At 40.8% G+C, this 13,639-nt stretch overlaps 1 protein-coding gene across 5 annotated transcripts in view; it reads left to right on the forward strand.

Annotated features, from left to right (window-relative positions):
• Positions 1–1,047: 1,047 nt before the first annotated feature.
• The window catches only part of MAPKBP1 (mitogen-activated protein kinase binding protein 1), a 139,339-nt gene continuing 126,747 nt past the window's right edge, over positions 1,048–13,639 (forward strand). Inside the window, exons 1-2 of one of the 5 annotated variants that reach the window (XM_081935481.1) lie at positions 1,048–1,207; positions 2,292–2,599. In XM_081935481.1, coding sequence (XP_081791607.1) covers positions 2,483–2,599 — 117 coding nt within the window. In that variant the 5' untranslated portion in view covers positions 1,048–1,207; positions 2,292–2,482. Of the gene's footprint in view, positions 1,208–1,326; positions 1,440–1,540; positions 1,666–1,811; positions 1,871–2,291; positions 2,600–13,639 lie in introns of those variants that run through there. The other 4 variants (XM_081935485.1, XM_081935484.1, XM_081935482.1 and 1 more) reach the window with 4 other exon arrangements.

The following is a 13,639-nucleotide window of genomic DNA, read 5'->3' on the forward strand; positions in this document are numbered from 1 at the left end:
CCTGTATGGAGGAAGCCCCCGTTTTCAGAATTCCTTTCAGGGTGGTTTAAAAAAAAGTGTGTGTGTGTGTGTGTGTGTGTGTGTTATTTTCCTGTATTCCATACATTTCTTATAGCCCAGGGTCCTTGGAGAAAAAGTTGGCGAACCCCACCTAATAACGCCGTTCATAATTTATTGGGGAGACCTCAAATGGGCCCGTGGCTTGGCCTCCGTGTACAAAACACGTCCAGGTGTTCCAGAAACAAACGGGCAAGAGCTCCAAACCGGTTCGATTTTTGCTCGCCGATTCAAGCCAGCCAGCCAGCCAGCCAGCCAGAGAGGGCGGGCAAAGCCTTCGCCGGGTTTCACCCCCGCCGTGAAAAGGAGCCGCCTTCTTCCTGCAGGAGCTCTGCGGTCGACAAATCCATTTCTCTCTCCCCCCTTTCCCGCCCGCCGAAATCGACGCCGTGAAATCGAGGGAGGCTGGCCGGGCGGCTGGTGATTTCGTCTCCGTTTCGCGGCGTTTGGTCTGCCTAGGCCACCATAGCCTCCGCGGAATCTGGCTGGCTGGCGGGGACGGCGCTGTCAAGAGCCAGGCGAGCCCCAGAGGGATACATACTAACCGGGGGGCAGCAGGCGGCACAGAGGGGTCGCCAGCTGGGGACTCGCCGAGAAGAAACAGCTGAGCGAAGAAGAGGAGGAGGAGGAGGAGCCCAAGGGAGGGACGATCCCGGGGCTGGAGCTCAGGCTCGGCGAGGAGGCGGGGATCGTTCTGGCAGCCTTCCCGGCACGGGTGATCCGCCGACTTCGCCAAAAGCCGTTGCTGTCAGCGGGCGTGAGGAGCGGCGAGGACCGGCTGCAAGCGGCCAGCCTCGAAACCCGAGGGAAGGCAGGCAGCTCTTTTCTCTCCCCCCTCTCGCCTCGTTCGCTCCCCCACGCCAGCTCCGGAGCCGCCGAGAGGGAGCTCCCCAGCTTCCCCTTGCAACCGGAGAGCTCCCGGTGCCCCCCCCCCCGCCTTCCCCGTTTGGGAAGCCCGCAAAGCCGAGCCGGCTAGAGAAGAAAGGCAGCAGGCGGGAGCGCCGGGAAGGCAAGGGGGGCATTTTTGAATGCGACCGTGGCTCGTGAAAGGACTAAACCCGGCTGTATGGACGAGAACTGGGGGAGAGGGCTGGCTGGCTTCTTCTTCCTTTACCCTTCCTCTACGGAGCGCCGATGCCCCCTTTCCAAGGTAACAATGGTTGACACCCCCCCTTCTCTCTCCCCCCCCCCAGGGGCTTCTTTTAAAGCCAGAAGCTGCGTTTTGTGGTTTTTAAGGCAGAAAACGGTCTGACTGAATTGCTCGCGGATTTCTCCATCCTCGTCCTCCTATTGTTGGCCTGAAAAAAGCTGGAAGGGCTTCTGCATTAGTGTTATATTCGATCTCCCTTTGTGCCTTCCTCGCCTTGGCGGATGGGAAAGAGGTTTTTACGCAAACTTCTGTTCTGAAATCTCCGTCCGGTTCCTTTAATTGACTTCACAGTCATTGAGACGGGTTTGAGAAGGGGTGGGTGGGTTTGAAGCTCTGGTATTCTTGGATGGTCGTGGTTCTCTTTTTAATGCGTTAAGTGAAGGGTTTGCAGTTTGCAGCAGGGAATCGTCTTCAGGCTTGACAAATGCTCACTGTATTAAAAGCTGAGCTCAAAACCCGTGAGTTGATCGAATTGCCAACGGTATTATTTTGGTTTACTTGGCTTAGGTGTCTGATTTCTGTTTCTTAAAAGGGTAATCCTTAAGCATTTGCAGCAACATAACAGTGTGTTGTTAACTCCAGGCAGAGTAGTAGGGAGGAATTTCCTGGGAAATTTGCAAAGCACTCCTCTCCAAAATAAGGATTGTCCTGCCAAGTATTCTGGTATGACTATTAAGCTACCTTTATATATACCTATAGTTAACTACATCAGGAATTGAGGAATTCAATTTTTCTACATTTGCCTGGCTTTGAGTTACAGATTAAGGTTAGATTAAGTTGATTCGGACTCCATGTTTGGTGAACTGGGGTTGATACATTTGTGGTTCAGGGTCTGAACATGTCCATACAATTGTTAGGAGGAATTGTCCCTCACCTCCAAAGCTGGAGTAGCGGGCTGCCTTCAAATTTTGATCTTTGTATTACAGTCACATGCACACACCCATTTTTAAAACAGCCACGTTTTGTAAACTGTAGGCAGTGTGGGAATGGTGGTGACTTTATATGAATTCTGAATAAGATTGTAAGATTGTATTATTGGTTTTACCTTGGTTCTCTCCCCCTCCCCCCTTTTCATTTCCCAAAGGTCTATTTTGATCTTAGTCTTTTGAAATAAGAAGAACTGTGCAGAGTTCGATGTGTCCTGGAGTGGAAGCCCTATGATGAAGTAAAAGAAGAAGCTGTGGAGTCTCCTGAAAGTGATGTGAAATCCAGCCCTCCAGAACTTCTTTGTGGAAGGCATTTGAGAGGGGACTGTGTTTTCTCCCCGCTGAGACTATGATGTCGGTTGAAGGCTCCACAATAACGAGCAGAATAAAAAATTTACTTCGGTCTCCCTCTATCAAATTGAGAAGAAGCAAACCAGGGACCAAGCGGGAAAACATCAGCACTAAGGCAAGTTCGGCAACTTGGCCTTGCCTCTTTTGTTAGCATTCTTCACTTGTTCATTCTTCACAAGGGGTTGCATTGTGTTGCATTTGGTGGTTGTGGTGGTGCTTTCCTGAAGTGGGTGTGTAATATAGATGGGGAAGTCTTGATTGCTGAAGGTACCTATACGTTGGCTTTCTAAAGCCAGGTGATACTGCAGGGGATGCTGGGCTACAAGAAGTAGACACAAGCAAGGGGATGATCAAGAATGTGACTGCATTAAAAAAAAGGGCGGCATTTACTTTTTTTCAGCAATTTGAAGTTATCCTGTTCCCAATGGATTCTGGGTTGCAAACCATAAAACGGTAACAAAACCATTAAAACCAAGCAACAGACACAGTATTAATTCCTATAAGAGCCATCAAAAGTTTTGTGCTTCTTCTTTACAGAAATGAGTACTTAAGTGTCTCCTGAGTTGAGCAAAATTTTAATTTGTACATCTTGTGTTTTGGAATTGCTTCTGAGGAGCAACAGGTATCTGATAGAGGCCTAATGCTGTTTTATTACTTGACACATACTTGACAGTTTCATTTTAATCGTGCTTAAAGGGAACTAAACATTATGGCAATACTTCCTGAAATACTGCTATTGGAGTGGTGTGACTTCCTTCTTTTGGGGGGCATTTTTCAAATAATGAACTTTTGCCCAATATTTTTTCCTCCATTCTGTGACTTTTTCTTATTGCTCTGAGAACAGTGATGGAGAGAGACAACAATTGTTTTGTTCTCTTTTAGGAGATAATATATAATTTGTGTACTCAATATAAGGGAAGACTGAGGTTGACCATACTTTGAGTAACCATTAAAATATGAGTCTGGAGGCCTACTTACCTGAGAGCTCAGCCATTGCCTAATCACATGCCTTTGCAGGAAAAAAAAAAGCAAATACATCCATTTTTGCATCCAAAAGTTAAATATAATGGCACATAATTATAAGTAATCACTCCCTGAGGGTTTGTTTAAAGCATGTGATACTAGCTGAATTTGAGCCTATGAAGTAATGTGGAGAAACCTCACTAGGTGAGACAGGATTTACTCCAGAAGATTGGTGCTGCTTTTGTAATTCTATGAACACTTAAGTCCTGCAAATGAGAGGGTATGAAATAGAAACCTGAGAAAGAGGACTTGGTTTGGGAGGTTAACCCTTATTTTTCTATACTTACATTAATACGTTTTCCACATCCTTTCGGGAAGGACACCTTTTGTGCGCAAAAGCCGTTGCAATATCAGAGGTAATGTACGGAGGTGAATGGGTGTGCAGCTGTAGAATATGAATTGTTAGAGATAAGGCTCAGCTTTCAATATCTGTTTCTATAGGAATGACAAATAGCTGAACTTTGCTTACCATGCCCATGTCCTTTTAAAGCTTGGGTTTTTTTTTTTTAAAATGCTGTCTTTGTTGGGATATGACTTTTTTGAATTAATTCCATAAGTTTTGTCCGATTCTAGAGCAAAAGTGAATTGCTTATTCCTCTTGATTTTTAGATATATCTTTTTGGGGGGGGCTACAGTACTAAGATAAAGCAGGAATGCAATGGCTCAGTGGCTAAGACACTGAGTTGTCAATCAGAAAGGTTGGCGGGTCGGCGGGTCGAATCCCTAGCACCGTGTAATGGAGTGAGCTCCTGTTACTTGTCCCAGCTTCTGCCAACCTAAAAGTTCGAAAGCATGTAAAAATGCAAGTAGAAAAATAGGGACCACTGGCAGGAAGGTAACAGTGTTCCGTGCGCCTTCGACATTTAGTCATGCCGACCACATGACCACAGAGACATCTTCGGACACGCTGGCTCTTCAGCTTTGAAATGGAGATGAGTACCACCCCCTAGAGTCGGGAACAGTTAGAATATATGTGCAGGGGGAACCTTTACCTTAAGCAAAATAACAGGAGTGATGAAATAATGAAAAAATGTCAATTCAAATGATATGTGTCTTGATTTCCTTCCTGAAAAGGGAAGGAATGAATACATGGATACATGTGAAACATCCAAGTTAATTTTTCTTGTTTGATGGGCTGGAATGGTAAAATTGAGAAGAGGGTTGGATTTTTTTTGCAATATGCTTAACGATTGTGTGATTAAGAGGTGGTAGAATTTAAAACTATGTAGGAGTATATTATAAATATTCATTGAGGAAATAATCTCCAACATATGATAGTTAAGTCAGCATTCATCTCCTGTTTTGTAAGTGAGTGGTATAAGAGGTAGACAGAGCTACATTGTGGTGATTGGGATCCTTGAGGAAATCGGTGCATTCTTTCCTTCCCTAGCTATTGGTCATTTCACCCTTTCTAATAATATTGGCCACTGATAGGTAAACATGACTTGTTAAAGGCTGTTTTACCATAAAATACTAAAGTGCAGGTAGTCCCCAACTTTTGACCATTCATTTCATAAACATTTGAAGTTACAGTGATGCTGAAAAAAGTAATGTGTAACCGGTCCTTGCACTTACAAGCGTCACAGTGTCCCCATATTGAAGGACGTAGGAAAATTATTTCTATTGGCAATGAGAAACAGGTTGAGAAACATACAGTATGTATGCCTTATTCATTGTTGTTATACCTCCAAGTGCTGTAAACAGCTCCCCCCCTTAATTCTTCCCCCAGGTAACTTATAAAATACAAATGCATAATGACAGGATGGTTCCAAAAATATAGTTGGTTTCTACACACTAAGCTAAGAATGTAATTTATTCCGTTCAAAATGCAATATTTATTTTATAACCCTTGTGGGGGGGGAAAAGTAGCTTCTTTTAAATCATATTTTTCCCCAGATTGTCATATGTGAGTAAACTTTTGTTCAGGATGTGAATTGAATGATTGTGTCTTTATCAGAAATAAAAAGAAAGTCCAGCCAATATACCGCTTTGGTTTTAGAGAAGATGTGGGTTGAAAAATACTTCAAGGTTTGATAGATTTCAAGTTATTCTGGGCTAGGCTTGGTAACAGCATTTTCCCTGTGTGTATTCTTTCCAAGTTCTGTGGCTTGTTTAGAAAAGGGGCTGAACTGCTTTCTAATTAATGGCTGGGTCTTCAGTGGCAAACTTCCCAGTCAAAGTGGTCCTTTTTTTGTCTAAAGATTTTTTTGGGGGAGAGACCTGTTGGCAGGCCTGAGGGAGGCAGAGGGGGAAGATAAAGTGTAATGCTGAGGCCAGCTGGCTGCCTTCACCAATACTATCCTGTAATCCAAAGGAGTGAAATGAACCTAGCTTAAACTGGATTGTTTAATGACCACAGTGATTCCTGTGTGATTAAACTGCAAGAAATGGGTGTTAATTGAAATAAACCCTTTCAGGCTAGTTGAAAATGCCTGAAAAGCTGTTTTTGATCAGAGTAAGTCAATCTCCTGGAAGTACGTCAGCATTTCAAGCTGTAGCATGGTCCTTCCCAGCCTGGTGCTTTCCAGATGTGTAAGATTTCAGCTTTGATAGCTCCCAGCAAGCATGGCTCTTTGGAAAAATTGGCAGCTTTGGTAGGTACAGGTTTTAAAACACTGTCTAAGCAAAGACTGTCTAAGTGTAAACAAGTTGTGGTTCCTTCTCCACAAACTCAAGAAAACAGAATGTGTTTCTGAAGCCCTTACTGTATTTCAAGACTTTTGATTGGGCCCGAAAGGCTTTACTGTATCTCCAGTTCCCCTTCTAGGCCTGTTTCTAATCTGATCTATAATCACAGCTGGATAAGATAAGTGTCCGTGGAGAGGCCAGGACACAAACTTGAGGGAACTGGTAGAATTTTTTGACTACTTCTTTGCAGCTGAAAGAGAAATGTTATCATGGGCCTATTCCCTATGGCTTTTTTTCTGAATTACTGTATTTTTAATTTTTTATGTGGAGGGGGAATTCCAAAATTGTGCAATCACACCCTCCCCTCAAGAAATACATTTTATACTGCTGGTAACCGTATTGGTGTAAAAAACAATGAATGAGGCAGGTGACAAAGGCCTGTCATTCAACTAAGTGGAATTCCATATAGTCATCTTTCATAGATGTGGTGAACTTTAACTTCAGTGTTTTATTTCTTTTTCTTTTTTTAAAGAATTTTTATTGGTTTTTAAATATTTATAGGGAAAGGTAAGAAAGGTACATAGGAAATTTTGGCAGCTCCCGTGTTTTATTTCTTGTACATAGCAGAGTTCTCAACCAGAATTAAAAAGAAACAAAAATCTTGCCATATTTTGTCACTCTATCCAGCAATCTTGTTAATAAAATGTATAGATTTCTTTTGAGTTCAAAATGTGGTAGTGATGGGTAACTTTCTTAAGAACTATTCACACAATTATGGGCTCATTTCTGGCCTCCTGAACCCTCAGTACATCTCAGTGTTGCCCTCCCTGGCCCCCAAAAGCATTTTGCAAGCCAAAAACGCACCCGTTTTTGCAAAGTGCAAAAAAGTGCAAAGTGCTTCTGGAGGCCAGGGAGGCCAAAAACTATTTTTTTATTGTTTTCCTCTTCTAATTCTAGATGTGTCTTACAGTCCAGTGCATCTTATAGTCCAAAAAATACAGTATATACACAGCAGCTCACTCATAAATATAAAGCTTGCAAATACCTAAATGTGCAACCATACCATCTTAGTAAAGAAGTACTATGGGATGTCAAGGTACTAGGACTAGGAAACCAAAATCACAAACGCTAGTGCTGCTTTTATTATTTGGCTACAATAACAAAATCTTCTATGTACTTCTTCTTTCTCTATCTTCATGAGAATAGGCAGAGTCTTATCTGAGATACTTGCTGTCAACCCTGAAATTGACTTGACCGGCGCCATATTGGAGTTTCAGTGTTGCCACACTGGAGTTGAAGGAAAAGGAGGGAGGATTAGAGGTAGAGGGATTTATGTAGCCAAAATAAAATACTTTCTCTTGAGAACCAAGGACATTCTCACACCTGGACCGTAAAAGAAGGAGGGAGGTCACCAGACAACTAGATAGTGCTTTGATTGGACCATGTGACTGTTTGGAGTTGTGGGAAAACTTTCTCTTTTAACTAGCTGAAAACCGTGGGAACCTTTAGAGTTGGTTTTCACCAGATATGTGCCAATATGATATTCCATTAAAGTTATCCTTTGAGGAATGTACCTTCCTTGGAGTAGAATCTGCTTGCTGTGGATCTATTATTTAGAACCCTGACTCTTGCTTGGAGTATAGTTCTGCCCCAGATTCACATTTCTTTTGTTTCCCCATTGTCTTGGTAACGATTCTTCCTCATGTGCTTAAGGTTATGTTTTCTGCACATTTCAGAGTGCTGGGCTGGAATAAAGGTCCATGTTTTCCTGAAGGAAACTGGGAGAGTCACCCTCAGAGAACCATCAGATAGCAGAGTTTCATATTTTTCTAACCCCGCTAGAATGTGGTGGCAAACTCACAAATTACTGGAAAGGATTTACATGATAATTTTCAAAGCTAGCAGGTTATATTGATACCAATAAAGGAGAATATTTGTATCTCCAGGTTGAAATGAGGGGTCCCTGGTGCCCTGGAGCTTAATTGTTTCCTTGCAGATCTTTCTTGGGTAATAAAATGTCTGCAAGGAAACAACCAAGCTCAGAGAGCACCAAGGAGGTTATATTGAGTCACAGTTGCACCAAAGAACCCACAGCAAGAACATCAAGGTTATACTGATCTTAAGTAGCCAAGGTCCTTTTGATACAATTGGTGGGAGTGTTGGGTCTTTGCATTTTTCTTCTTGTTTTACTTAATAGAATGGATCGAAAGAAAAATGTGAATAAAATACGGAATAATGTCAAATTTTATAAAAGAGGATTTTTCTTGCTTATATCATATGTGTAAAGTTTTACATAACATTTCAGTAAAAGATTATATTTCATTGTAAATATCCATGAATAAGCTGCATCTAATAATCTCTTATATAAAGTTGATCAAAGCAGTACAAATATGCGATCGTTGTAGAATTTCAATTCTCTTTGAATTTCAAACGGAACAATTTGCAACTGATGTCACTAACAGGTAAAGTTGGGTGGTGTGATGGGGTGGGAGTGGGAGATCAAAGTGTGAACACACTACAGGAACATCATTTGAAATCCAGTGGGGCAACTTTCATATGCTGGTGGTGTCAGTTAATTGTTATTTTAACACAGTGAGATTGAGTAAGTTGTGAAGCTAGAGATGGAGGTAAGAGAGACAGGGATCGCTCATAAAGGGCACACATTTTGTTAAGGGAATGTGGAATAATTAACAAAACATTCCCAGAGCAATTAGAAGTGTTAGTTCTAATTTTGCCACAAGACACAGAAAATAATATGCTGGTATAAAACATTTCAGAACTCCAGGCATAGAACTCATTGTAATTATATCCAGGTTTTTTTCACCATACTTAGGTTATCCTTCCAGTGGATTTTGTTTGGAGGATTATAGGCTGATGACTGGATAGTTGTAATTAATACTGCCTTACTATGTCCTCTCTGTGATTTTTTAAAAAAATACTGTGTGTATTAATAATGTTAGAGTAGAAATGGTCAAATGATTTGTGTGCAGCATTAAAATGCTGTTTTGTTTCCATCTCTTGTAAACTTAGTGTCATAAGCTGTTTAGGCTAAATTCTTCTTTGCTAGTTTCATTGGTTGATTTATTATGTCCCATAAGGCTGATGCTTAGAAAACACATAGATTTTTTTTCCCAGGATGATCTATTCTCAACAAGGTCCTTTAGATCTTCCATGATCAATATAATTGACATTCACATTGAGTCTTTATTGATTAGCTCTTGGGCCATATCAAAGTGCAAAGTTCCAGAAACAAATTATTACTAAAAATTTATAAAAGCAATATAAAATGGAATTTGATATGTCTATAATTGAATTCATCCAATTTGCAACTGATCTTTCTCTTGCTCACTTTCCTTCCACCTTTCCCAGAATTATAGACTTCTCTAGAGAGCCAGATCTGTGCATAATGTGTCCAAACTATATATGCCTCAAATGAGATCTTTGCTGGCTACTGTACAAGAATTTCTACATATATAGGTATACATGTGTACATGCATATGCATGTACATGGAAGGGATAACTGAGACAAATCCTAGAATTAAACTGTAGGCCAAGGGTAGTCCTTATTTTCAATTATTTTTAAATGGGACATTGTAAGGGGTACATGCATCTTCTGTTTGTGATTATTCTTAGCTTTTGGAAAACTGTTTTTCATTGTGGAAGTTTTATAGCTTTCACTTTTAAAGTCTGAGATGCAGTGTTTATAGTTAGTAGTCCTCGACTTACAACCACAATTGAGCCCAAAATTTATGTTGTTAAGTGAGAATTCGTTAAATGAATTTTGCCCCATTTTAGAACATTTCTTGCCACAATTAAGTGAATCACTGCAGTTGATAAGTTAGCAACCTGGCTGTTAAGTGAATCTGGTTCCCCCACTGACTTTGCTTGTCAGAAGGTTGCAAAAAGTGATCACATTGACCCTGGGACGCTGCAACGGTCATAAGTATGAACCGGTTGCCAAGCATCTGACTTTTGATCATGTGATTATGGGGATGCCGCAAAGGTTGTAACTGTGAAAAATTGTCATGTCACTTTTTTCAATGCCATTGTAACTTTGAATGGTCACTAAATGAACCGTTGTAAGTTGAGGACTACGCGTACTGTGCACTCGTATCAGTTTTTTAAGCTGAAAATCATGCCATTGATCTCATTTTTGCCCAACAACAATGGCAGATAAATGTAGGTTGAGTTTATGGCTTAACTAGCAGCTGTGTTTCTCATACTTAAGTCCATTATTCTAACTCCCAGACTTTCTTGCAATAAGTATTATGAGCCAGGCTACGTTAGAGTTGAAAAGAGAAATTAACACCTTGCCAAGCAAGGAATCAGCGTAACTATTGTGTTAATATGCAAGGCTCCATTTCAAGCTTTAAAGCCATAGACATCCCCCCCCCCTCCCTACCACCACCAATGCTGACCAAAAACCAGTCAGGTTGGGAGATAAGATAATAAGTGCTTCCTGTTGTCTTCACTACTGAAGAAATGACCTTGCTTAAAGAAGCATCAAATTACCCTTCTGCAGGCCTACAAGAATATTTTTTTTTTACTTAAATGCTGTATTCCATTCAAGTATTTACATATAAATTGACCTCTTATGGAGATAAATAGCATCCTGGGACCACTTATTTCTCTTTTGCGGAAAAAGTAATGTGATGCTCACAAACAGCGAAGAATATTAGCCCGTGCTCCAAAACAATGCTTATTTGAGGGGAAATATTTGAATATTAACTAAAGTTGGATTACAGAAATTACTAACTGATATTTTTTGCTGCCATATGACTGGCTGGGACATATGTGGCAAGGATGAGGGAGGAGCAGAAGGGGAAAAGTCAGATAAAGTGGATGGATTGAGCTCAAAGAGATTATAGGAAAGCCTTTGGAAGAACGACAACATATTAAAAAGAGGGTGAAATAGTGAATAATTTTCAATTGAGTAATCATGCAGGAGTGGGTTCCAGTTGCTGCTACTGCTGGTTTGCTCAGGGACGTGCTTTGTGCATGTACTTGCTTTATGCGCACTACGCGTGCATGCACAGTACTAAAAGGAATGCTTCTGTGCATGCACAGAAGCAAAAAACAAGATGGCGGTGCCTACAGTGCTGCCGATAGAACTGGTTCGTGGGCGTGGAAGGCTGAGCTACTACCTACTCGGCCAAACTGGGCTAAACCGGTAGGAACCCACCTCTGTAATCATGAGTCAAAGCATATTAGCCCTTAATTTTTGCTTGCAAACATGGCAGAAATTTAACAATGTTCACGGATCCATCTTGCTTTGTTTCACTTATTCTGATTTACTTAAAAGCAAGGATATATAAGATTCAGGAATTCAGGATGTAGAACATTCTGGAGAACTCAGGAACATTCAGCTTCCCCTCTGGAGTACGCCGGTCAGACCACATTATTATGGGGGCGATTTCCCTGAAGTAAAATTAGTTTGAGGTGTTCTAGGTGTAGCATTCTGATCTAAACCATTATGGTCTTGAATCAACAAAGAACAACCCTGTAAGGAGGGTTGGGCTGAGAAAATGACTGGCCCAAAGTCACCCATCTGATTTTCATACTTAAGAGAGGACCAGAACTGATGGTCTCCAGTCAAGTATCTTAACCACTACACCAATCTGGCTCTCAATTTTGTTATGAAAAACAGGCTAGCAAATCTTGCCACCCCATCCAAAAGCAACTGTGAGAAGATGGATTCATGTAAACATTATAAGTACTTATTCTATTTTTGGGTTTCAAAGCTGGCAAGAGGCTATAGGATATGCATTTGCTAGCCTTTTCTTAGTACAGGCTTGCAATGTGCAGGCTACTTGTGCAAATAATCATTGATTCTGTCAAATTATTATTATTTCGTGGAAGTGAAGATCTTCTGAGTCCTAAGTAGCTAAATGCAGCTGCTTGGTAATTATTCCCTTTTTATTTTCAAAGTTACAGCAAAATATTAAATTTCTAAAGACTTTTATGAGTTAGGAACTGCCTTTGCTCAAATGATTATCTTCTATCAAAGTCACACCTTTCATATGAAGTTATGCACATATGTGTGTATGTATTCATACATTGACCATGTAGTAATCTGGATGGTTTGATTTTGACCCTTGAGGATTGTAAATCATAATTTATGGCCATAGGGCAATATTCTACTTTGTTTGTTATGGAGTTTAACATGGCTGCCAAACTCATAGTGACTCCAGCTTACAAAAATAAGATCTCAAATACAAAACTGAATATACTCCTGCCTTCCCTATGGCAACATTCAGACAAAAGACTTGATGGGCTTCATATCAGCTTTGGATCCTAAGATCTGCGGACAAACCATGTCTTAAGGGCCTTTTGAAAGAGTGTCAAGGTAGGAGCCATTCTTATCTCTGTAGGAATGATGTTCCAATGAGAGCACAGAAAAAGGCCCTTCTTCTTGGTCCAGTAAATGTACCTCCTTAATGGAGGGGGACTCATACCTCATGGTCTGGTGCTTTGGTAGATGTAACTGGGGGGAAAAAAGATTCTTCAAATAACCTGGTCATAAGCCACCCAAAACTTTGAAGGTGATAATCAACACCTAGAAACAATTCAGCAACTAATGCAGCTTCTGCAAGAGGGGTGACACGTGAATGTAGACTTGCGCAAAACCATGCTGGAATGCTTTTAAATGAATATGTGGTTCCAGCTCATCTATTAGCCAGTTCCTGAAACCATGACTAATCAAGTGATGATGCATTATCATTGTGAACCTGTTCCACATCTCCCTACATAATCTGTACATAACTTTGCATTGTTTATGACGTAAAAGAATTCTGGATAGTATGTTGATTCCCTGACAGTATTTCATCCAAATATTGATTTCCTCCTGCTTTTCTGTCACAAAGTATAGGCAATTATCAAGGCATGATGATCTCCAATTTTTCTCTAACCTTCTCTAACCTTCACATCAGTGACCAATAAATATATCAGAATGAAAAGTTTAAACTTTTACCTTCCCAATAAGCATGGAAAGCAAACCTGGACATAGTTATAATGTATATAGACAATGATAGAAACAATCCAACATGCTGGAATTATAGTTTTGAAAAAAAAATGTAGCCAAGTAATTAATTCTCTTATGTTTAGGGATGAGCGTGGATGTTCAAGTGTGTTACTGTTTGTATATTAAATAATTTAAGCAGATGTTTGCAGCTGACATTTGTTGCAGTTTTCAAATACCCTGCCTGCAAGTCTTTGTTTCTCAACCTTGGGAATTTTAACACGCATGGATTTCAACTTCCAGAATTCCCTAGCCAACAAAGCAAACTGGGGAATTCTGGGAGTTGAAGTCCACACGTTTTAAAATTGTCAAGGTTGACACACACTGCTCTAAGCAAACTTCAATTTCTTTGGAGAATTGCATATAATAGAACCAAAGGGTCTCTTGAATATGGACAGGATTGGGGATCAATCGGAGCGTTGGGGAAGCAAACTGGGTGAAATTAATAGCATAGAAGAGACCATAATTGAATGACTGAGATAGTGG

The sequence above is a fragment of the Natrix helvetica genome (genome assembly GCF_964273705.1).
Source record: "Natrix helvetica genome assembly, chromosome: 1".
In the NCBI taxonomy this organism is placed as follows: domain Eukaryota; kingdom Metazoa; phylum Chordata; class Lepidosauria; order Squamata; family Natricidae; genus Natrix; species Natrix helvetica.